The 25354-nt window shown below is 50.0% G+C and overlaps 1 protein-coding gene across 1 annotated transcript; it reads left to right on the forward strand.

Moving 5' to 3' along the window:
- Positions 1-6: 6 nt before the first annotated feature.
- GID4 (GID complex subunit 4 homolog) lies at positions 7-25114 on the forward strand. Its single transcript, XM_026521215.4, has 6 exons — positions 7-419; positions 5779-5838; positions 12041-12148; positions 17335-17436; positions 19023-19153; positions 21921-25114. Exons 1-6 carry the CDS (start codon positions 231-233, stop codon positions 21982-21984), a joined length of 654 nt encoding a protein of 217 aa, XP_026377000.2. The 5' UTR covers positions 7-230; the 3' UTR covers positions 21985-25114.
- Positions 25115-25354: the final 240 nt, after the last annotated feature.

The raw sequence follows: 25354 nt of genomic DNA on the forward strand, positions 1-25354 counted from the left end.
GTGGGGAGGGGGACTCAGCTCAGGACAGGGAGGCCCTGCTCGCAGGTCCCGGGGTCCCGGTGGCAGCCGGAGCGCTTGGTCCGCAGGCAGCGGGCGGGTGGTCCCCCCTCCGCCCCCACCCCGCGCGTGCGCGCCCCGGCCCCTCCCTCCCTGCCACCCCCCTCGGCTCCCGCGCGGCGGCGGCGGTTCCTCTCCCCCTCCCCCCAGCCCTGGCTCCGGGGGACCCCGCGATGCCGGTCCGTACCGAGTGTCCCCCGCCGGCCGGTGCCTCGGCCGCCTCCGCGGCCTCGCTCATCCCGCCGCCGCCCATCAACACCCAGCAGCCCGGCGTGGCCACCAGCCTGCTCTACAGCGGCTCCAAGTTCCGCGGCCACCAGAAGAGCAAGGGGAACTCGTACGACGTAGAGGTGGTGCTGCAGGTGAGCGCCGGGCCGGGCCGGGCCGGGGCCCGAGGGCCTCCTCGCGGCGCTCACGGGCCGTGCCCGCCCCCGGCTCCTCGAGCCCGCAGCCGCGGACCAGGCCCTCGCCGCCGGGCCTCCTGCACCAGGCGCTTCACCCCCCGGGACCTGCCCAGCTGGTGTCTCACACTCTCCAAGCCCCAACCCTGACCTGCCCCTCACACCGGAGCCTGTCGTGAGCAGCTCCTGGCAGACCCTGAACACTCTCCCAGACTCGAAGCCCGTGACCGGCCTGCCTGGGATCCGGAAGCCCCCGTGACTGGCTACCCTCAGACCTGAGTCCTTCCTCCCCAGGACCTGTCGCCCTGAGATCAGCCCTCCCTCCAGTCCCTCTCAGACCCTGAAGAACTCTCCATTGGTTTCTCCTGACTCGGGACCCTACCCGTGGCTGGGCCCATGTCAAATTATCCCAGATCTGAGACAGCCCTCCTCCCCTCCCCTTTCCTTACTCCCAGGGATCCTCAAACCCTGGGGCCCTCCTCCCGGGATTTCTTCCTTGGGAGAGCCTAGTTCGTCCTCTCTGACCTGGGAGCACACTCCCTCCATTAGCCCCTGAGCCCTGAGAGCCCCCCAACCCACAACTGATTCCTAGCCTGTGGTACTTACTCCTTCAAGACCAGGCACTCACTTGCCGGGTGCTGCTGGGTGGAGCTCCTCCCAGTCTGTTGGGATCTTGCCTCCTGGCCCCTCTCCCCCCTCCCACTGCCTGAGGCTCTTCCTGCGGCAGCACCCAGTTGCCCCCAGCCCCAGGCCTCCTGCTTTAGGCTTTTCACGCTCCCTTCCTCCCTTCTCTGGCCACCTCCAGCCCTCTCCCAGTCTCCCCTGCCTCTCTACCCATACCTCCCCAACCTATACCTTCATCGTCCTCCTCCTTGGCTCCAGGGGACCCTCCTCCTGTGTTTTTAACTTTTATCTACACAGCCAGGGCTTCCTCCCAGTTTCTGATACCCATGTGCTGGGAAATCGAACTCACCCAGTATTATCTCTCACATGGTATTTCCTTGCTGTCTGTGTACCTCCCCGCCCCCCACCCCCTATTTGACCTGGATTTCTAAGTACCTGCTGCCAGCCCCTGATAGCTTTGGAGCTGCCGCTTTACCTACTCTGGCTCTTTTCTGCACCTCACCCCTCTCATGCAAATAGTAACACACTTGACATTTTTTGCCCAGCCAGAGATCAACAGTAGTTCATACTCCTTTTTCTCTCCCTTCCCTGAAGACCGTTCTAGTGTAGCTACCCTTGCCTGCCTCAGGACCCACTGTCCTCCTCCCTTTGCCCCTTTTCTCCTTAGCCTGATGCCCCACCTCCTAGGCTGTTCCCTAAAGTCCGCCCCCATCTACCCCCTGGAAAGGCCTTACAGAAACTCTGAGGACCTAGTGGGCCACCTTACCACTCCCATGTGTGAAGACAGAAACTAAGACGTGTCTGCCTTATGTGCCCTTGGCTCTTTAGAAATACTCAATCTTGAACAGCCTCTCTTCTGAGCAAGTAGGTCTCCCACCCAAAAGACAATGGGGGTGCATTTTCTTTCTGCTAACAGTAGAACATCATTGGCTGCTTTTTTCTTACTGTTTTGGGGGAATCAATAGTTTCATCTTTTTTCGATTGGAAAAACTGCATCTTCCTGTTAATTCTATCTTTGGTCTATAAACTTAACTTTCTCTCATGAGCCATGGTATTTATTATAACTGGAAAATTGTTGTGACTGATTCGTTCAGGCTTCATAATTATATGCCTAATGTGGTGATCCCTCTTTTTTGCTTAAAATGTGAGAATTTAGTATGAAGGTAAAGACTTTCTTTTTTCTTTCTTTTTTGGGGGCAACTTCATAAAATTCTGGCAGTGAGATCCTTGGTGTGGGTCATGTTTGGAATGATCTCCAGTTTGTGTCCATTGTTTAATTTGGTGGTTTCTGATGCGGTAGGGGACTGCTGGCAGGGTCACTCAGTGTCAAAGAGAAGTTGTCTTTGGTTTCTTCAACTCCCCCCTTATGTCATTGGTGTGTTGTTTCTGATGTCCTGTCAGGTGCCCATTTCCTTGTGAACCAGTAGAAGTGGTGGTTGACTTGGTGCAGGACTGAGTGGTCTCAGGGCAGCCCAGAGCAGAAACCCGGCAGAAACTTCAGTAGGATGTCTGGTGGTGGGAGCCGTGGTCATGCCCAGGAATGCTGCCCTACATCTGGATTGGTGACCTGCTTGCCCATCATTGAGACAGTCAGTGGCATGTGAATTGCCCCATCGTCGCCCTGGTTTTTCAGCCAGGACCAGTTTCTTGGACTCAGCCTTCTTAGAATATACCGTGCAGTTCACCCCCTGAATGTGTACAAGTCAGTATAGTCACAGAGTTGGGTAAGCATCGCTGCAATCTAATTTTAGCACCCTTTCATCACCCCAGAGAGAAACCCCACCCCTTCGCCATCACCCCTCTCCAACTCCAGGCAACCACTCATTTTATTTTCCCTAAGATTTGCTTATTCTGGCCACTTCATATACATGCAGTCATACGACCTGTGACCTTTCGTGTCTAGCTTCCGTCGCCGAGCGTCATGTTTCCAAGGTTTGCCCACGTCATAACATGTGGCCATGCTTCGTTATTTTTTACCGTTGCACAGTGATCCGTTGTATGGATACGCAGCAGTTCCTTGGTCCCTTGAGCAGTCGGTGACTATTTGGGTGGTTTCCCCTTTGGGGCTGTTGTGAGTCCCAATGCCGTGAACATTCCCGTCTGAGTTTTGCTGTGGACACGTCTTCATTCCTTCTGGGTAGATACCTGGGAGTGGAATGCTGGGTCCTCAGGCAACTCTTACGCTTACCATTTTGAGGAACTGCCAGACTGATTTCCAAAGCGCCTACCCCATTTTTCATTCCCACCAGCAGCATATGAGGGTCCAGTTTCTCCACAACCTTGTTGACACTTGCAACTTATTGCCTATCTTTTTGATTGCAGCCGTGCTAGTGGGTGTGAAGTGGTATCTCATTGTGGTTTTGATTGGAATCTCCTTGATGACTGATGGTGTTGCACGTCTTTTCGTGGGCTTTCCGAAATTCTTTCTTTCTCTTTCTTTCTTTCTTTCTTTCTTTCTTTCTTTCTTTCTTTCTTTCTTCTTTCTTTCTTTCTTTCTTTCTTTCTTCTTTCTTTCTCTTTCTTTTTCTTTCTTCTTTCTTTCTTTCTCTCTCTCTCTCTCTCTCTCTCTCTTCTTTCATTCATGCATTCATTCATTCATTCATTCATTCCAGTTTTAGAGAGTTCCCCAAGCCTTTGTGAGATTCCAGCTGGGTTTTCCTTGTTGCTGTTGTTACTGTAACTACTCTGTTTCTCCTCTGCTGTCCAAGGAGCCAAGACCGAAGTGAAGGCCAGGGTCACAGTGAAGGGGTACTAGAAAGAGCAGCTGTTGGACACAACTGTGCTGTGAGACTTTCTTGCTAAACATTTGCCTTGTTATCTTTCTCGTCGAGATGCTGGCCTGGCGTTGGGTTCAGGTTCTCTGCCTTGTAGTGTATTTGAGTTCACCAGCCGTCATCGAGATGAGTTGGGGCAGAACGGGAGAGAGACAAGGTTGAACGGAGGCCAAACTGAAATTCTGATTCTTGAGCATGTGATAATCCGTGCAAAGTGTCAGCCAACTTCCAGTTCAGTTTTTAATCTTATTAGCAGGTATCCTGGCCACCTGATACCCTTTCCAGCAGCTGTGAAACCCCAAACTATATTGAATTCAGTGAGAATTGCATACGTGAAATTTAAGGCCTCGGGTTAGAGCTCTGTGTCCTGTAAAAAAAGTTCTTTGCTGAACCATGTTATTGCAGACCAGCCCCTTTAGATCCCGTCCAACGCCAAGGCCGGCAGATGAGGATCTTTTCAATGCTTTGGCAGTTTTTACGTGTACTGCCTTTGTCACCAGCACCAAACTGTGGGAACGGGCTTCATTGAAGTCCGTTGGCTTTGGTGCTGACCTCATCTGGCTGACTGTGCTCATTACAGTTTTTAAGGATTCCCTGACTATCTGATTGATGGTGTAAATGAAAGTAGTTAAGTCCCCAAATGTGATAAATACCACAAAACTTTCTTAGTTGCTTAAAACAAGCCCTCACGTAACATTAAAATCTCAACGTGCCGCAGTAGCATTGTACTTGGGTTTGCTTTCTTTCCGGGGGTCTACTTTGTAAGGGAGCCCAATTTATCATGAAATCTGAAAATCTGCCTGCTCAGATCGATCTGTGTAGATTTGGGTGAAAGGTGTCCGTGCGGGTGCACTCAGCTGCAAGCAACCATACCCACTTCAAAATAGTTTAAAGAATGAGTGAACCCAGCATCTCCGATTACAAGAAGCTTGGGGGTGGCTTGGTTCCAGATTGGCTCATTCAGGGGCCCCATCTCCCTCCATGTTTCTCCGCTGCCTCCTTGGCATTTCCCGGCCTGTTTGTCCTCATGGTCTCTAGATGGCTGCCAGGGGCCCAGGCGCCGTGTGCAGGTACTGCGTCCGGCAGGGGAAGAAAGAGAGCCTCCTCAAAGCCAGCATCTTTCCCAGAAGCTCCCAGGAGACTGACACAATATCTGATTGGTCAGAACTGGGTCACTCACCCCTAAACCAACGACTCACCAGGCGACAGGGGCACTTGTCTCCCTTGGATCCGTCAGGGCCGACCAAGTCTAGTGGGGCCAGGGTGGGTGCCAGAACAGGCTCTGGGCCCTGGCAGCATGGGAAAGTAGGAAATTGGTTGTTGGGTGGGCATCCTGCCGTGTCTCGGCAACCCATAATTGGTGGATACTCAGCCTCAAAATCTCCCATGCCTGTTACCCCTGTTTATTGAAGCCTCCCAAGTCTTCATCAAGAAACACAAGCGTTCGTCTGTGAAATGGACAGAGTGAACACGTACAGTATATTCCGATCTGGGGTCAGCATTTTGGTTCATCACTGAAACTGTTTGCCAGAGCGGTCTTCATACGATGCCTTTCTTGAAGACGCTGCCCATTCCGTGAAGGACTAACGCAGGGTGTGCTTAGTGTAAATATAGGGGAGGAGTGCACTTCTGAGTCCAGCGGGAGGCCTGTGTTGAGCGGGCTCGCTGTTCCCGAAAGGCACTTCGGTCTCAAGATACTCCGCTGAAGGAGGTTGAGAGGGTCCTGGGATCAGCTTGCTTCGTCTGAACCGGCCTGTGGGCAGGGAGGACTCACGAAGGTCTCAAAGGCCAGTGAGCCCTGGCCGTGCTCGGCGGGCACCAACCTCGAGGCCTCCCTTAGCCCCCCTGGCCTGGGACCGCAGGACGCGTGGTCTCCTGGGGGTTCCTAGTTTGTAACAAGACTATGTGTCCTTTCTTTCCAGCATGTGGACACGGGGAACTCTTACCTTTGTGGATACCTGAAGATAAAAGGCCTTACGGAGGTAAGCACGCCTTCAAATGAATTAGGACTAGACGGTGGGCCGCACATGCGGCATTCTCAGGGTGAAGGGCCAGGAGCCTCGACCCTGAGGCCTGATTAACACGCCCTGAGAAGTGTTGTTGTCGTACTGAACACACAAAGCATGTGGTTTTGATGGGTCCCGTTGGAAAGTGGACGGATGCACAGATCTTTAAACTTGATAAATAAGTCACAATGTTCCCAACACTATTGATTTTCTTTTTAATCCTTTGGTGGAAAGAAAAAAATAGAGTAGGAATATGGCTACTCATCATCATAAGTTTAACGGTTTCTGGGATAAGCATTAATCCTTCCAGAACCGAGGTCTTTGGTACCCCTTAAGCCCCTCAGCTCACTGGAACAATGACAGGTGATCATTTAGTCCCCAACCACGAGGAGCTGCTACGGAAATGCAGCGTGTTTTCCTCTCTCGGAACCAACTTTTTAAATCTCAGAACTCCTGGGAATATGGAAAGCAAGAAAGAGCACCCTTTCTTTCCCTGCTAGTGAGTAAACAGGAAGAGGAAGGAGGGGACGGAGCTGGCCGCCTAACTCTTCCATGAGGACCTGGGCCTGACCTGGCTCCCGTGCCCTGTTGGCCTGATCAGCCCTCCCTGTCTCGATGGCCCGGCTCCACGGAGCCGTGGGAAGGGCCGGAGGGACGTCCCTGCTCTGCCCCTTACTGGTGCCAGGAGCTTTCATTTCTCTTTCCTCATCTGTAAAATGAGAATGAAAAATACCCACTCTGCTACCATTGTGGTGAGCACAGCACAGCATGGAGCATTGTGGAATCACTACGCTGACCCGAAACCCACTCAATGGTGTGCGTCAGCTGGACTTGGATAATAAGTAGAATAGAGGGACGCCTGGGTGGCACAGCGGTTAAGTGTCTGCCTTCGGCTCAGGGCGTGATCCCGGCGTTATGGGATCGAGCCCCACATCAGGCTCCTCTGCTATGAGCCTGCTTCTTCCTCTCCCACTCCCCCTGCTTGTGTTCCTTCTCTCGCTGGCTGTCTCTATCTCTGTCGAAAAAATAAATAAAATCTAAAAAAAAAAAAAACAAGTAGACTAGACTAGAAAAATAAAATAAAATAAAATAAAATAAAATAAAATAGATCTGCTCCTTCTACTCCAGGGGCTCGTCCTAGCAGGGAGGAAACAATGTTAAGAGCGAGAGGCCGACTCTAACGTGATACAAATTGAGAGATACTAACTAAGGCCCTGAACATCCTCCAGCTTGAAACAATTGTTTCCGTTTCTTTGGTTCACGCTGGTTCTCCCAGTTCTCTGCGAGAAGTTAGAATTTTCTGTGAAGTTTGTTGTTGAGATGAAAAAGGTAACCTGTTCCTCGCCTCTAGAAGCTTACCACAGAGCAGGGGTAGAAAATGGGAGCAGACCGAAGGCTTCCAGCCTTTGAACTTACGGTGGGAAACCTAGATACAGTCCCTGTAAATGAGGTACCTGTGGTACCTAGGACCTCCCCAAATACGGTGGGGGACACACAGAATGTGCTCCGGCCATAGGCAGCCAGACGCGTCTGCTGAGTACAGAACATAAACATGCAGCTTCATGAGGAGACCGGCAGACCGTGTCATGTGGAATGCTACCACTGACCCCAAAACCAGCCACTCGGGTCATAGGGAGCTGCATGGATCGGCAAGTAGCATGAAGAATCGCGAAACGTCTAGAACTTCTGCGAGGTTTCCGTCAGGAGCAAGTCACCCCAACAGAGGGAAGCGCCCCTGCATCACAGGCGGCCAGGTTCCCTGAGCAGGGGGTGCTGGCTTGGCCCTTCCCTGGGGCTGGCCTGGGGTGGGGGGGCACTCAGGCTCGTGACCGGAGGGAAGAGACCACCCTCCCGGCCAGTCCTTCCTGCGTGCACACGGAGCGGCCTCACACATGCGTGGCCGCCGCAGACTGGCCTGCTCCTCCAGGAGCCCCGGGCACGGGTATGGCCCTGACTGTGGCCCTGACGGCGCGTTCAGTCACAGGAAGGCCGCCGTGGTTCCGAGCTGCCTGGGGCCTGCGCACGCCTCGGGAGTCTTTGAATTTAATCGTTCTTAACCACCTTTTTAGTAGCTGTCCTGAGACAGCTGACCTACCGTACCATCCACCCATTTCAGATGTACAGTTCGTTGACTTTTAGTGCAGTCGCGGCACTGAACAACTGTCTTAGACACTGTTTAAATTCTAAACAGGGGCGTCTGGGTGGCTCAGTCGGTTAAGTGTCTTCTTTCAGCTCAGGTCATGATCTCAGGGCCCTGGGATCCTCAGCGGGGAGCCTGCTTCTCCCTCTCCCTCTGCCTGCCGCTCCCCCTGCTTGTGCTCTCTCTCTCTCCCTCTCACTTGCTCGCTCTCCGTCAAATAAATAAAGTCTTCAAATTCTAAATCCGATATGTGGTCACTGTCCATAATCCCTGAAATGCCAGAAAAGGTGAGGATGCTCTGGATGACTTTATTACCTGTATTCTAAAATACAGCTGTTCGTTAATAGTTGCGAAAAGATCACATAGGTGGTTCATTTTAATGAAATCACTTAAATGATTGGGTTTTAGCCCAGTCTTCCTCGTGCGTACGATATAGAAAATGAACGTTAAATCGCAGGTCATTTGTCTGTTAGCTACGCCACATTCACAAACGAGCACCGTTTTTAAAAAGGTTATGTGCCTTCTGGAAATGAAATCCCAGAATTGTGAAGAATGTGTGTCAGGTAGCATTTTCTTTGCAATTCTGAGCCAGTCACCAGTGGCGAGAAGGAACATTTCTAGGGAGGCCCCGAGGCTGGCACAGGGCCTAGGAGCCCAGCCTTCGGGGAGTCATGGCCAGGCCCTCCACTCACTCACTAGACAGATTTGGAAGCTTCTGCTCAGGTTGGGCTAGACTTGTCTGAACCAAGGAGATAGGTCCCACTAACCAAACTCACTGAGGCTGATGTATACATAAGAGGGCTCGTTTACTCATTTCTAAAATGAGGTACATGCATGTTCCAGAAGTTCCCTCCGACATAGTAGCCGATTGGGCGTTAATCCCCCAGAAGGTGGGGCTACATGGAAAGGCAGACCCATCACCAGGGAGTTTTTGGTGGGCCTGGAGTCCGTGTGGGGAGTGGTTTGGACAGCTTAAGTGCCCAACAACAGCTAGACCCACTGTAGGAAGCCCTTGCCTGCTTTGGGGGTGGGGGCTTGCTGGCTTCAGCTTTTCCTCTCTCACTTGTTTTCTTGATGTCCCGCCTACAGAGTTTTTCCTTTGGCTCTAAAAATTACCGCCAGTCTGGCTGTTGTCAAGTGCTTGAATTTCCTGGTCCTGCCCTGAGAGATAGTTCATCTTTTTGGTAACTTCTGTACCTCTTGACTCGCATTCATCAGGCAGTATTTATTTCATTTTAATTCTCAGAGCTTGGGGGTATGTTGCAGTCACCCTGATGTATTGCCTGAAACATTTTTAGTGCAGAATCCATTCGTTCGGAAAACTAGCGATTTGAACCATAAGTATTTTCTTTGTATTGCAAGAGGACCACTTTACCGTTTTCTTCTTTTCTCCCTTTTTTGTAGAAGTTTAAAAAAAAGTGTTAAAGCTCAAACCTCAGAAAATCGATACGTATAGCTTTCCATTTAAAATCTCAAGTCAGGGGTGCCTTGGGCGTCTGCCTTCGGCTCAGGTCATGATCCCAGGGTCCTGGGATCGAGCCCCGTGCCACGCTCTCGGCTGAGCGGGAGTCTGCTTCTCCCTCTCCCTCTGCCCCTCCCCCTGCTCTTGCTCTCCATCTCTCTTTCAAATAAATAAATAAAATCTTAAAAAAAAAAATCTAAAGTCAGATACTCACTGATAACAGAACTTTCTCCCTTAGTAGTTCTTCCTAAAACAGATGAGCATAATTTAGTTTATACCTTTATTTTATTTTATTTATTTTTTAAAAGATTTTATCTATTTATTTGAGAGAAAGAGCCTGAACAGGGGGAGGGATAGAGAAAGAGGAAGAAGCTGACTCCACGCCGACCAGGGAGCCCGACGCGGGGGTTCAACCTGACCTGAGCTGAAGGTAGATGCTTAACTGACTGGGCCACCCAGGTGCCCCTAGTTTATTATTTTTTTAAGATTTTATTTTAAGTAATCTCTACACCCAACGTGGGGCTCGATCTCATGACCCTGAGATCGAGAGTCACATGTTCTACCGACTGAGCCAGGCAGACGCCACTAATTTATACCTTTATTTTTTTTTATTTTTTTAAAAGATTTTATTTATTTATTTGACAGAAATAGAGACAGCCAGCAAGAGAGGGAACACAAGCAGGGGTAGTGGGAGAGGAAGAAGCAGAGGAGCCTGATGTGGGGCTTGATCCCATAACGCCGGGATCACGCCCTGAGCCGAAGGCAGGTGCTTAACCACTGTGCCACCCAGGCACCCCTAATTTATACCTTTAAAATCAGGTTTCCCTTTAGGAAATCTCCCCTTTAATTTCTTCACTCTGAATATATAAATGTCTGTATGAGGAACCCAGGCCCTGACTTGGGGGGAGGGGTGTGTTTTGGTGGGGAGGGTGCTGTATATTTCAGAGTTCACTGTCGAGACCATAGATGGCCTCGCAGGCCCCTCCAGTCCACTCTGGTGTCCGTGGCTGTGCTGTTTCCTGGGAGCCGCTGACCCAGCATGGCAGCATCTGCTAGGGCGTCCCCAGCTATGTGGCAGGTCAAGCTGAGAGACGTAGCAAAGCCATCAGAACAGGTGTATTTTAAACACGTGTAGATGTTTGATGCAGCCTAAGGGGCCTACCTAGGGTCTGAAGAAGAAAGGGGGACCTCTGGGGTCCCAGGATCGTTAGGACCGTAATCCACGGTTTGTCAGGCCAGTGACCATCATGACCGTGCTTCCAAAAAACACCAGGGGCTGGCAGGCTAGGCTGAGGGGTTGTCTGGTTGGTCGGTCAATTGGTTGCTTTTTTACAAATGCAGAGAAATGGTAGACTTCTTACAGTGTTAACTTTTTCTTCCACTAGTTTCTTTCTTTTTTTTTTTTTTAAGATTTTATTTATTTATTTGACAGAGAGAGAACAAGAGAGGGAACAGAAGCAGAGGGAGTGGGAGAGGGAGAAGCAGGCTTCCCACTGAGCAGGGAGCCCGATGCAGGGCTCGATCCCAGGGCACTGGGATCATGACCTGAGCTGAAGGCAGATAATTAACAACTGAGCGACCCAGGCGCCACTTTTCCATTAGTTTTTTTTTCAAAATCTTTGGCGCCTCCTTATTAGCAGGTGAACAAATAGCAAATAAAGTTGACAAGAGTATTCTAAGCACCCAGTTAGGATGACAGCTTATTTTTCCATATTTGTTTCTGTTGTCCTGACTTTCCATCACAGACGTGATTTACATATATCTTCCCTAGTGTAGATGGCCTTAGTTCATATGATAAAATTCAGTGTACCCTAATATACCAAGGTATTCTGCAAAAAACAAAAAACGAACAACAACCACAAACCCCCCCCCCCGAAACCTGAAGCATGGGCACAAAAGAGACAAATGACTGAGGTAGTTTGAGAACCGGGGGCCAGGCCGTGGCGTGAGGGAGACTCAGCTGTCGCTGTGATGTGGGAGCCTGTTTGGGTGTTTTCCTTGGAAAGGAAAATCTACTTAGTTACTGTCTGCTTCGTATCCTAGAGTACTCAGAATTTACTTGTCCAAATTCTTTTCTGAGCGTTCAGTACGTAACAAGTGAAGTCGAAGGGGCGCCTGGGTGGCACAACGGTTAAGCGTCTGCCTTCGGCTCAGGGCGTGATCCCGGCGTTATGGGATCGAGCCCCACATCAGGCTCCTCCACTATGAGCCTACTTCTTCCTCTCCCACTCCCCCTGCCTGTGTTCCCTCTCTCGCTGGCTTTCTCTCTCTCTGTCAAATAAATAAATAAAATCTTAAAAAAAAAACAAAAACCACACAAGTGAAGTCGAAGAAGGGTTCTCTGTTTCCGGCAACCTCCATAACGTCCGGGAGACTCTGACAACCTTCAATCCACGTTGACTCTGCAGCCAGCCATCGGCAGATCTCTGGACCTAACTCAGTTTGGGTCATTGCTTCGCAGTGCGATCATTTTTTTCCAAGTCCTGGGAAGAAGTTAAAGCCAGGTCGATTTTCCTTTGGGAAAGGTAAAAACTCCTGTTCGACATCTTATTTTGATATTTGCGTTTTTACCATAGGAGTATCCAACCCTTACGACCTTCTTTGAAGGAGAAATAATCAGCAAAAAACACCCTTTCTTAACGCGGAAGTGGGACGCAGACGAAGACGTTGATCGGAAACACTGGGTGAGTAGATGTTTGGTCTGCTCCAGGCCCACCCAGGCGCTGCTAGAAAACCAAGGAACTTTGCTCTCGGGGTCTTATCACTGTCCCCTGTCCTGTCCACCTGTCCACTGTTCCTTCTCATCTCCTCTACGTGGGGGAGCCCTGTGAAACATACAGCCTTGGCCTCTGTCTTCAGGGTTGGTGGGAGGTGGAGATGCAGTTTCTAGAAAGCTCTCCGTGTGGGGAGAGCCACAGCAGGTTTGGGGGGTGGGTTCTCACCCAGCTCCAGACTGACACGCACGGTCTCAGCTTCAGCGTCATCAGGATACCACTGGAAACTCCAGTCCCCCAACTTTTAACTGTCGAGTGTGGGGTGTGTTCTCAGTCACCAGTAGTGAGCACTGTGAGACAACTTTGAGTCACCGTCCTCAAGTCTTTTCATTGGCTTTCACGCAAGTTTATGTCTTCAAAAATCCGTTTCTCCACCTGTCATAATAGCCTTCCGGCTTAGTTGACCTTGCTGATGATGAATTTTGGTTTTCGGGTTTTTTTTTTTTCTATTTTTTAGTTTTTTAAAGATTTTATCTTTAAGTAATCTCTGCACCCAATGCGGGGCTCGAACCTACAGCCTGGAGATCAAGAGCCGCCCGCTTCACTGACTGAGCCAGCCAGGTGCCCTGGTGAATTTTGGTTTAACACTGAGGAAGTCCAATGCGTTCACCCTCTAAACCCACCAGAAGTGATTGCGTCAGTAATGAAGACTCTAGAACTCCTCAGGCTTCCACTGACCCTCTCACCTGGCTGTTCAAGCTCTCTCTTGATTCTGGCACAATAGTCCTTGAAGAGGGCTCCTGACCACAGACCCTCGTCCTAGTTAACCTCACTGTAGATTAGCCGCTTTGCTTGTTAATGTTTCCTACTTGAGATAGGAAAGGATCATCTTTCAGGTGCTGAGTTTCAATCAAATTTAAACTTGAGCCTTTAAAACCAGTTTTTGTAAGCTGTATGTTTTGCCTGTTGTCGCAGATAGACACCGAAAGTCAGTCATTCGTATGTATACAACACGAGGGAATGAACAAGATCCGAGTCTCTTAGGCTGCTCAGCTGGGGAGCCCGAGTGGTGCCCGGTGGTGCCGGTGCGATGGAGCGGAGCTGGAGGGCTCCCCGCTGCCATCTGGTCCCACCCTGCCCGATGCCGGCTCTTCCGTGCTGCCCGACGCCCCCAGGATGGCTCCTTTCTCTCTTGGACGGCCCCAGTGGGAAAGCACATCCTTGTACTGAACCACAGCCTGTCTCCCATCCAACTTTGTTTTCCATCTCAAATTGGTTCTGCAAAAAAGCAAGGTCTTTGAGACTCAATGAAAAGTCAATTCTAAGCTAGGTCCGTTGCAAATTAAATACCTGGAAGCCAAGTGTTAGTGATCCAGACTTCCATTAGAACACGGGAGAATGTCTGGTTCTCCTTTGTTAGGCCGAATTGAAATATTTTGAGTGACGGGGAACAAACAAGGCCACACTTGATATGGTAGCATGCAGAGCTTGGCCTCTGGGCCCTTCCCCACCCAGCAGTTCGGTCACCTTTGCAGTACTCAGTTTCCCGTAACTTTCCCAGCCCACTCCGGAGTCCCAGAATCCCATGTGGGATCCCTGCTTGTCAGGGACTCGCACTGCCTGACACAGGCAAGCCCCGGGGATATTGCGGGTTCCGTTCCAGACCATCGCAATAAAGTGAATATTGCAATAAAGTAAGTCACGTGAATTGTTTTGGTTTCCCAGTGCGTATAAAACTTAACGTTTATGCAATACTGTAGTCTGTGAAAAGTGCGATAGCATTGGGTCTAGACCAACAATGTACACACCTTAATTTTTAAAAACTTTATTACTAAAAAATGCTCAGCATCCTCTAAGCTTTCGGCAAATCCTAATCTTTTTGCTGGTGGAGGGTCTTGCCTCAAGTCGATGGCTGCTGACAGATCACAAGAGTGGCTGCCGAGGGTTCGGGTGACGGTGGCAGTTTCTCAAAATAAGACAACCATGAAGTTGACCACACTGACTGACTCTTTCTTTCACAAACGATTTCTCTGTAGCACGGGATGCTGTGATAGCATTTTGGCCCCAGTGGAACTTCTTTCCAAATTGGAGTCGGTCCTCTCAAACCCTGCCTCCGCTTTACCAACTAAGTTCATGTGATATTCTAAATCCTTTGTTGTCATTTCAACAGTCTTCCCAGCATCTTCCCCAGGAGTAGATTTTATCTCAGGAAACCACGTTCTTGGCTCATCCGTGAGAAGCAGCTCCTCGTCCATTCAAGTTTTAGCGTGAGATTGCAGCCGTTCAGTCCCATGTTCAGGCTCCGCTTCTAGTTCTCTTGCTGTTTCCACCACATCTTCAGCGACTTCCTCCACTGAAGTCTCGAACCCCCCGAAGTCATCCATAGGGTGGGAATCAACTTCTTCCAGACTCCTGTTCTTGTAGATATTTTGACCTCTTCCCATGAGTTACAAAGGTTCTTAATGGCATCTAGAATGGTGAATCCTTTCCAGAAGGTCTTTTCAGTTTACTTTGTCCAGATCCATCAGAGGAATCGCTATCTGTGGCAGCTCTAGTCTTATGAAATGTATTTCTTAAATAAGAAGGCTTGAAAGTTAAAATGACTCCTTGATCCACAGCCTGCAGAACGGAATATAACAATATAAACAACGTAAACCTCCCTGTCCATCTCCATCGGAGCTCTTGGATGACCAGGTGCATTGTTAATGAACAATAATATTTTGAAAGCAATCTTTTTTTCTGAGAATTAAGTCTCAATGTTGGGCTTTAAATATCCAGTAAATTATGCTGTAAACCGATGTGCCGTCATCCAGGCTTTGTTCCGTTGACAGAGCACAGGCAGAGTAGATCTAACGTAGTTCTTAAGGGCCCTAGGATTTGGGGAGTGGCCAGTGAGCACTGACTTCAGCGTAAAGCCATCAGCTGCATGAGCCCCTAGCAAGAGCGTCAGCCTGTCCTCTGAAGCTTTGAAGCCAGGCGTTGACTGCTCCTCTCTAGCTGTGGAAGTTCTGGATGGCGTCTTCGTCCAACAGGAAGCTGTTTCATCTGCGTGGAGAATCTGTTATTTAGTGTAGTGGTTCAGTGTAGCGTATTATCTTCATGAAGATCTAGAATCTTCCGGAGAACTTGCTGCAGCTTCTACGTCAGCCCTTGCCGCTTTGCCCTGCACATTTGTGTTACAGAGATGGCTTCTTTCCTTAACCCTCGTGGACCAACCTCTGCTGACTTTAGACTTTTCTCCCACAGCTTCCTCACCTCTCAGCCGTCAGAGAATTGAAGAGCATCGGGGCCTTGCTCTGGGTTAGGCTTTGGCTCAAGGGAATGTTGGGGCTGGTTTGACCTTCTGTCCAGGCCGCTAACCCTTTCTCCACGTCAGAGCCTGCTTTGTTACCATTCGTGTGTTCACTGGAGTGGCACTTCTCATGTCCTTCAAGAGCTCTTCCTCTGCGTTCCCAGCTGGGCTCACTCTTTGGTGCCAGAGGCCCAGCACTCAGCCTCCCTCAGCTTCTGAGACGCCGTCCTCACCAAGTTCAGTCCTTTCTAGCCTTGGATATAAACTGACAGATATGTGACTCTTCCTTTCTCTTGAACACGGCGAGGCCATGGTGGGGTTATTAATTGGCCTCATTTCAGTATTGTTGTGTCTCAGGGAAGAGGGAGGCCTGAGGAGAGGTGGACAGATGGGGGAATGGCCAGTCAGTGGAGCCGTCAGAACGCATACAACATTTATCAATGAAATTTGCTATCTTCTGTGAGGGCAGTTTGTGGCACCCCAAAACAGTTGCGTTAGTAACATCAAAGATCACCGATCACCAATCAATATAACAGATATGAATAATGAAAAGGTTTGAAATGTTGCAAGGTTTACCAAAACGTGACACGGAGACATGAAGTGAGCAAATGCTGTTGGAAAACTTGTGCTAACTGACTTACTCAACACAAGGTTGCCATCAACCTTCAATTTATTAAAAAATGCGCTATCTGGGGGCGCCTGGGTGGCTTAGTTGGTTAAGCATCCAACGCTTAGTTTCAGCTCAGGTTGTGATTTCAGGGCCATGAGATCGAGCCCCACATTGGGTTCCATGCTCAGCGTGGAGTCTGCTTGAGTTTCTCTCTCCCTCTCCCTCTGCCCCCCCCCAAATAAATAAATAAATCTTTTTTAAAAACGCAATATCTGCAAAGAGCAATAAAGTGAAGTGCAGTAAAACCAGGACCGCCTGTAGCTTGGAACGAGAGACATTGCTTTTCACTCTCTAGCTTCCCCGAGTGATATTTAAAGTTGGTATCACGGTGGTGCCCTGAAGTCAAGGTTCCATATACTTAATCCACTTAAAATAGAAATATATGTGTGACAAATTCTGTGAGTTACTACTACTTTGTCTTAAATTTTATTTAAGTTATTTTTATAAAATGAATGCATATTTATTTGTAAATATTTGAGTAAACAGAAAAGCAAAAGGAAGAAATCATCTCTAATAATACCCAAAGTTAAAACAGGTATTAACCTACCTTTCTTTCTTTCTTTCTTTCTTTCTTTCTTTCTTTCTTTCTTTCTTCCCTTCTTTCTTTCTTTCTTTCTTTCTTTCTTTCTTTCTTTCTACAAAAATAGGATCATGAGACACAGTTTTATAACCTATTTCTGGTCTCCTTTTTAAAAAGGACTTAATCATATATGACCCACTTCCTCTTTCTGCTTCACTAGCTGGCCCCAAGCCACGCTCCTGGGTCAGAGGGCCCCGCTTTAGTAAAGCCCTCTGTCTCTTCGGGGTGACGTACTGGTTTTAAGTTGTTCTGCGTGGCTCGTGGTGACTCACTTACAGAGATCTTCTCGCTAATCATTCCTGGCTTTGCTTGTGGCAAGGTGCCCTGAGAAAAAGCCGTCGGAATCGCATCCATTCCCAACTCGGGGCCTTTCCTTGGACCCCATTAGCTAGGCAGGCGTAGCCCCATGGTACCTCGGCTGGAGGCCAGGCCCAGGTTCACTGCTGGGGACCTCAGGCTCCCTTCCCCGGTCCTCAGCCTTTGCTACCCCTGTGGGTCGCACCCAGCAGCTGTCATACCTCTGCAGAGGTGCTCGCCACTGGGCGCAGAGGGCAGTTCTGACACCAGCCTCCCCCTCCGTCGATCAGTCCTCATGCTCCTTTTTTTGTTTTCAGGGCAAGTTTCTGGCTTTTTATCAGTATGCAAAATCATTTAATTCAGATGACTTTGATTATGAAGAGCTGAAGAATGGGGATTATGTCTTCATGAGGTGGAAGGTAAGGTCCCAGCCCAGCCAGAGCCTGTGTTGTATGCAGTGCCCCCTCTGCCCCCCGGGTCCGGTGCTCATTACGGCTCGTCTCCATGTAGTGCCTTTACACGCTCTTAAAAAGCGGGCAAGGCTCCAGGCCCCACTGGCCAGCTGCTGCCATGCCGGCCGGTTTGTCTTTGGTGACACTGTTTGGTGGTTCACAGATGAATTCGTGGCTGGGGGGGATGGTGGTCGCCCTCAGCACGTTCGACTGTCCAGGTTGAGTCACCCCTGGTGTTCTGTGGACTCAGGGGGGCTCCAAAGTCAGTCCCCATCATTTCCTACTCTGAGCCGAGAACCCGTGCAAGAGACTGTTCCCTCACCACGTCCTAGCCAAGCTGCAGTGCGGTCTCAGCTGGTCTGGTTCCCTCCGGCAGGAAATGAGGGACCAGGAATGGAATTTGGGTTTTCCACTCACCAGCCCTCAGAGAACTCCATCTGGCTGGACTGGAGAGATTGGCTTGGGGCTGACAAGTCTTTGTGTTCCGTCTTTCGATAGCCTGGTATTTACTGTGTTCCAGCCGCAGGCTAGCAAAATCGTGAAGGGGGTTTGTGAAATCACTTCGTGAGCGGACACCCACTTCCAACCCCTGGTCCCCAATCTGCAGGAAAAAGCTGTTTTATTTTGAAATCTTGCCAGCTTTCATACAGGCGAATCATTTAGAGTAGTTATTCAGTTTGTAAGCTAATAATTTGGGGAGGGGGGTGCGGGTCGTCTCTTTTTGCATAGACACTGGCCAGGTACAAAGAGTAAAAGCTGAGTCCGCCCTGGCGAGCTTGCTGTCCAGTGGGAAACGTGCCAGCTAATAAAACCCTAAAGGAAGTATCTTGCAAGGTTCTAATTTTAAAATTAATTTTTAAAATCTACCATTTCAGAGGTTGAGGAAAAGGATGGAGAGTGTCTTAAAAAAAAACCCAAAAAGCAGTGGAGTTGTTTGGTCTTCAAAGACCTTCTCAGCGTGACTCACTGTAGGCTTTCAGTAGATCTCTTGGGTCCCTGAGACCACTGACCTCATCTCGCTGGGAGAGTAGGTGCCCAGATGTGGCTTTCAGCTTGGCTGTAGCCAGAGATTACAAGCTCGCCTCTTCCCAAGGTGCCCGAGCAAGAACAGTACCATTCTGATGGCTGTGGATGGGGTGTCGGGCTTTTTGAGGGGCTGTTACGGGGGCAAGTGGTCACTGGCCTGCCCTCAGAATGCAGAGGTGATTAGGAACCTACCACCAGGTCCTGGGGTGCAGCAGAAACTTCCTCTTCCCAGGTCATTCTGTCTGTGGGCTCCGAAAGGTAGGTAGGCATCGATTCATTTTCGAGATACCTGCACCATAGAACCTTCTCTTCATTGCTGATCTTGGTGAGCTCGAGACACAGGCTGCTGTGTTAGTATCTAGAATGCTATGGACAGATCGGGTTGAAACGCAGATGTCTGCTTCGTCCAGCAAGTCTGGGCAAGACCACGTGACACGGGAACCCTAGAACCACCTGAAGGCTAACGGGGAGCCCCAGACGTGGCTGGAGCACGCCGTCTGTTACTGACCTCCTCCGTCTGTGTGCAGGAACAGTTCCTGGTCCCGGACCACACGATCAAAGACATCAGCGGTGCGTCCTTCGCTGGGTTCTATTACATCTGCTTCCAGAAGTCGGCAGCCTCCATAGAGGGCTACTATTACCACAGGAGTTCAGAATGGTAAGGCACCCCACAGGCGAAGGGGGCGGCTTGCTGCTGTCCCCCCACCCCCCGGGCTCTCCCTCCGCTTGCCAAATCCAAAAGAAGCCCTCCCCACCTGTCTGCGTAGCTTTTGTGCTCTGTCTGCACGGGGAGGGCCTCTTTGAATGATCTCGGTTGCCCGTAGAGGGCTCCTCTCCCTAACCACAGAGCAGAATAAGTAAGATGAAACCAAAGTGCGCGGGAAAGGAACTCACTGCTCAAAGCTTTCCAGCAGTTCTGTATTATCAGCGGTGTTTCTCCCAACCTCGGCTGCTCTTGTATTTCCTGCCAAATTTAATCAGTAAGTAACATGTAAGCTCCAGCACTGAGCAGGGTGAGTTTTGCTGTTAGCAGCCTTTCCAGTTTTGTGGTCACATTCCTCAGATGCCGGCCCCACGCGCGCTTGCTCGCAGTCTGGTGACCGAGGGGCCCCCGTGGGAGCTGGCGGTCCTGCCCTGTGTTTCACTGGAGGTGAAGGACGGAGTGCCGCCTCAAGCGCTAGCTTTTGTCCCCTTTCTGGGGACCCTCCTGCCCCGTCGCTGCTGCTTCAAGTACCTTGCTGTGCCCGAAGACGGAACCCTATCCCAAAGCACCTTATCTCCTTTCCGAATGTAGGAGCACCGCATTCCCTTCCACGTTTTGCACGCTTCTGTGATTTGCGAGTGATGCTTTCCTGGGTGGCCTCAAGTTCCTTGTTCAGTGGCAGCAAAATGATATCTGCAAATAAATGCCCTTGGGCTCAGCGCAGTCTCTGCTCCCCTGAGAGCCGCAATTACCAGGGTGTCAGTAATTGCTCTGTTTTCAAAGGAGTTTTTAAAACCGGTTATATCCTTTTTTAAATAGTAGCTTTATCGAGAGAATTCACATGCCATACAGTTGGCTCATTGAAAGCGTACAATTCGGTCGTCCTGAATATTCACAGCTGTGCGGCCATCACCCCAATCAATTTTAAAATGCTCCCATCACCACCATGAGAAACCCCGTACCCCTTAGCCCTCAGCCCCAGGTCCCCATCCCCTCCTTGCCCGAGGCAGCCACTAGCCGACTTTCTATACAGATGTGCCCATTGCGGATATTTTCTGGAAAGGGAACCACACACCGCGAAGCGGCCTTTGTGTCAGGCTTTTTGCACTCAGCCTAACGCTCGGAAGGTTCAGCCTTGGGGCGGCCTGGGGCAGCCCTTCGTTTTTATCGCTGAGTAATTTTCCGTGGCGTGGATATGCAGCAGCCCCTCCTCATCTGCGGTTTTGCTTTCAGCGGCTTCAGTTATCCGCGGTCAGCCGTAGTCCAGAAGCAGATGGTAGTCAGCGGTAGCCCAACACTCGGTCACAGGCCTACGTCACTCACCTCCCCTCGTCTCACGCAGGCACGTTCCCACCTCACAGCCTCACAACAGGAAGGGTGACTACAGCACAAGAAGTATTTTGAGGGAGAGACCACATTCACGTAACTTTTATTGCCGAATATTGTCATAACTGTCCTATTTTATGGTTAGTTCTTGTTCATCTCTTACTGTGCCTAACTTATAAATTGTACTTTGTCATAGGTTTACATACAGGCAAGAGCAGTGTATAAAGGGTTCGGTACTATGCACGGTTTTCGGCATGCACTGGGGGTACTTGAACGTACCCCCCACAGATAAGGGGGCCTCCTGTACTACATTTTATCCGGTCATCATTTGATGGGTTACTGCCACCTTCTGCCTACTGTGACTAATGCTGCTGAGTGGAGAAGTATGTGTTTGAGTCTCTGCTTTCAGTTCCTTCGGGCATATACCTGGGAGTGGGATTGTTGGGTCGTATGGTCATTCTCTGACTTTTTAAGGAGCCGCCAAAGTGTGTGCCGCACCAGGGTTCCAGTTTCTCCACATCCTCCCCAACACTTGTTATGATGTCTTTACAGTTAGAGCTACCCGAGTGGGTATGAAGTGGGGTTTCGTGGTTTTGATTTGCATATTCTCATGGCTAATGCAGGATCTTTTTTTGATTGATTGATTGATTGATTGATTGATTTTGGGTGAGAAATAAACTGCTTTTTCCCATGCTGCGCCTCACTCCCACATGAAACAAGTAGGGGGAGAGCTAGCATCTACCCCATCAACTTTGATTGTCCCCAGGGGTTATCATCCCCTTGTGTGGATTGTCCTGGCCTCTGTTTCTCCTTCATCTGCTTACCTCCTCGGAGGACCTACCAACGGGGCAAAAACAAGCACATCAGAACTCTGATGGTCTCAAAGCCTCGTAGCCGTGTCTAGGGAGGCCAGAACATGAACGTGAATGGTAATAACATAAGCTTCGGGGATAGCTGGGAAGTCTCTGTCTTCCCTGAGAAGTGGGGTGTGCCTGTGCTCCCCGTGAAGTCCTGAGGGTGTTCCAGGCTACTGTTCCCGGAGGAGAACTGAGCGAGGCAGAGTGGAGGGTGAGGAGGAGGCCCGGGGCCCGGGGCTTCGGTCCGCGTCTTCTCCCCGAGTGTCCGCTGCCTCTCCTTTCATAAGTCGTACCATGACCGCTTCGTGGTCGAGCACGAGGCCTGAAAGCAGCTCCTCTCGTGCAGAGCTCAGGAGGATTAACCAAAGAAACAGCAAGAGAACCAAACGTGGTGCAGCCAAAGAGGTCTGCGGTGCACCGCGTTCCGGTTCCAGCCGGGGGCTTGCTGGGCGCTCCGGGCGCGGGGAGGGTGCTCCGCACCCGTTTGGTTTTCAGGCTGCTTAGACCGCCTCCCATTTCTCTCTCTTCCCGCACTGCAGGTATCAGTCGCTCAATCTAACTCATGTTCCTGAACACAGCGCACCCATCTACGAATTCCGGTGACAGTGGTTCAGAGCAGGAACCAAATAAAACTGAGCTTGGCAAAAAAAAAGAAAAAGGAAAAAAAGAACTTTGCCAAGAAAATTGTGTACCTGCCAGAACCCGGAGGACGTGTGTTCCTGTTTCTTCACGAGCAGACTCGCATCAGAAAGCATGAATGTTAACCCACAGAGTCCAAGGAGCATGGCCAGCCAGCAGGGCAGGAGGAGGGAGCGTTGTCTGTTCTTTCTCCCTCTCTGTGGCAGTTTGGTCTTAATCTGTTTTTAAGCTACCTTAAATGCACTTTTCCTTCCTGCACAGCTAACTTCTGTATCACCGAAAGGCCCATCCCCCCCCACCCCACCTCCAGCCCAGTAGAAGGTCAGCCCCCCAGTCACCCTCCGCCTTGGTGCTCAGTGGTCTCCGCCCAGGCCCCAGCCCTGCGCGCCGCCCCCCTCCCGCACCCCCAGTTGCCTAGTCTGGTAGCTCGAGAGAAGGCAGAGCCCCAGCACACGTGTGCCCCCCCAGAGCTCTGTGCAGGGAATCGGGGAGCTGCGGCAGCATCCGCCAATGAAACAGGAGGCAGAGGCTGCTTCACGGGGTCACCTGGCGCTGCCCCACCCCGCCGTGTTCACGCCAAGCTAGTCAGAGGCAGGTTCCCTGGTCCTGCCGTCGGGGATCACTACACTTAAGGCTTCCAGATCCCTGGCAGGAACAGGTTCCAGTCCTGCTTCACTCAGCACGTTTGCTCCAAACTTTTGAACTTGAGGGCAATACTAAACTTAAAAAAAAAAGAAAAAAAGAAAAAAAAAAAGAGTTTTTTTATTACAAAATTATTTTTATGGTCCCTTGAACAAGGACCCTATGGCAAATGCACAAATATTCAGAATTACATTGTATCGTTTTCACATTGAAAACAGCAAATGTTGACTTAGTAATTTTTATACCTATATCTATATGTAAATGTATATTTAATCAACCAGCAGTTTCAAACTAGTCATCCTGGTACAAAAGTTTTGCAGCATTGCATCCATTCTAGTGCTAAACCTGAGAGCTGTTTTGGGGCCAGTTTAGCATTTGTACCTCCTCCTTTTGCTACTCACAGCAGCAGTGCTCCGAGGCGACCTTCTCCATCCCGCAGAAGGGGCCGCCGTCCTTCTCCTGAAACAGCGACTCTGAAATGTTGGGATGGGGGAGGGGTGGGAACACGAACACGCTCGAATAACTCAAGGCTCACGTGCCAAAGTGTGTGTGTGGGTGTGTGGGAGGGTGTGGTTTTCGGGGGGGGGTTGTTTTTTTTTAACGTTTTAAAAAGCTTAATAGGTTGGCATCAGCTGGGGCATCGAATCTGTTGGTGGTTTGCAAGACTTGCTCAGAGTACAAGAGGGAGAGCTGTAACCCACAGGAGCAAGACAGGCCGAAAGCTGCATTTCCCGGGTCGGTGTAAGAAAACACGTGGCCCTTCGGGCTAGATGAGTGTTAGGGAAATGGTGTGTTCTTAAAAAGTGACTTTCTTTTTGGCGACTATGTACTGTACGTGACTGAGACTGAATGTTGGGGAGGCCTTAAAGGAGAAGTACTTGGGAAACTAGTCAGTGGGCCCCGGGACACCGAGGCGGTGTAGTCCTAAGGCTTTGGACAGAGGTGAGACCGCCCCATCTAGGGAGGCCAGGGTCTTGGAGCCCCCAAAACGTTGCCCTAGTGACTGCAGTGGAAAAAGGATTCACGTCCATTGGCGGAGCTGAGTCCAATGTCTTCTTGATTCTGAAACCTCAAGGCCTCAGGATGGCTGGGTCTGGTCACACCAGCCGATGGCACAGTACCGAGGAGACCACGCGGGCACGGCCTCCGGCCTCCGTGTGGCTGGCAGGTGTCACGTGAGTCGAGGAGACAGTGGGGCCGTGCTGGCTTTCCCAGGCTGCACGAGCCGTCGTTTCCCACTCCCCCCAGTTCCCTTCTCACCATGCTTGTCAATCTCGTATGCATTTTGCAAGCTCCTTGAAGGCTAGAGGCCCACTAGGAACCGGAGGGGCGAGCTCACCCCCTGGACCTCATCAGGACCCTATCTGTGTGGCTCTGGAGGTCGGTCGGTCGGTCAGTGGAGCGGGCAGGGAAAGACATTTGCAAACATCGCTGCTGTTCAGCTAGCCAGATGGGCCAGGTTCTGTTGTAGGATTCCTTCCTTCCTTCCTTTTTTTTAGCGAGGTAATGAAGCGTACCAGTTGTATTGGGGAAAATGAAGAAGTGATACCTTTGCTAGATCTTTCGGGCGCATCTGTGATGAAGATGTGTTTGCATAAAAATCGCCCCGGTTGAGCACAGGGAAGGCATTGTTTGTGCACCTCCTCTCGGTAATTCCCAAACAATCAGCATCAGCCCCTTTCTTTCTCTGAGTCCCCATCTGTGGTTATCCTTTCCCGAACCTTCTCAGTGGTTTACGTGCCTCTGGTACTATGTGCAATAAGTTCTCGTTGACGCTTGTAGTCATCAGTAAGAAATCAGTGCCGCTTGCAGATTTCTACCGTCTTCCTCCACCGCAAACCAACCTGCCGTGAGGTGGGACCTTAGGGGTTCGGCCGTTCTTTCCACTGCTCAGAGAGCTTCCATTCTGCGCTCCCAGCCTTGTCTCTCTTCTGTGCTGGAATTATCCCTTCCCACCCGCCCATCCTTTTAAACCATACAGCATTTCAGCTGCAGTCCAAAGGTAAGCAATGCCTGGTATGAGGTAGGAGGTCCCATCTGTGTGCTGGTTCTGTTGGTAACGTGGAAATCACAAAGCTCCAGGGGAGCAAAGGGGCTTTTTCAATGTCTTTTGCTTTCAGAAACAGGGAATTTATATTCTAAGGCCTTGAATTGAGTTTTTTTTTTTTCCTCATAAAATAGTCTGATAAGCTAATTTTTAAAAAGAAATGCCATTAAGTATGTTGCATTGTGGTTTAAAATTACTAACAAGTTCTGGGAAAGAAAAAATATTTGATTTTGAATCTTACATGTTTTTAAAAATTAGATGTGAATGGGCACAAAGTATGAATATTTTGTTTCTTTAGGGAGGACATGTGGAAAGGGTTTGAGGGTTTGGGATGGGAGAAGTATTTTGCAGAGCTATCAATGTCCAAATAATTTTTAAAAAATAATAAAGGTATTTAAGCAGTGACTTTGTCCTGTTTCTAAATCACAACTGTGCTGTTGGAAGAGAACAGCTCCCTTTCGGGCCCTGTGTCTGTGGAGGTTCCTGGCCCGAGCCCCCGCCCCCCAGCCCCATCCTTGTCCCTCCTCATTCTGGTGCTGTCCGCTGCCCCACACTGACCTTTGAGCTCCTTTTGGGTAATTTCTACATTTCTTTAAACATATGGAAGCCTTTTTTTTTTTTTTTTGCATGTATTCAGGATTCATA

Source organism: Ursus arctos, unplaced genomic scaffold (genome assembly GCF_023065955.2).
Source record: "Ursus arctos isolate Adak ecotype North America unplaced genomic scaffold, UrsArc2.0 scaffold_14, whole genome shotgun sequence".
NCBI lineage: Eukaryota > Metazoa > Chordata > Mammalia > Carnivora > Ursidae > Ursus > Ursus arctos.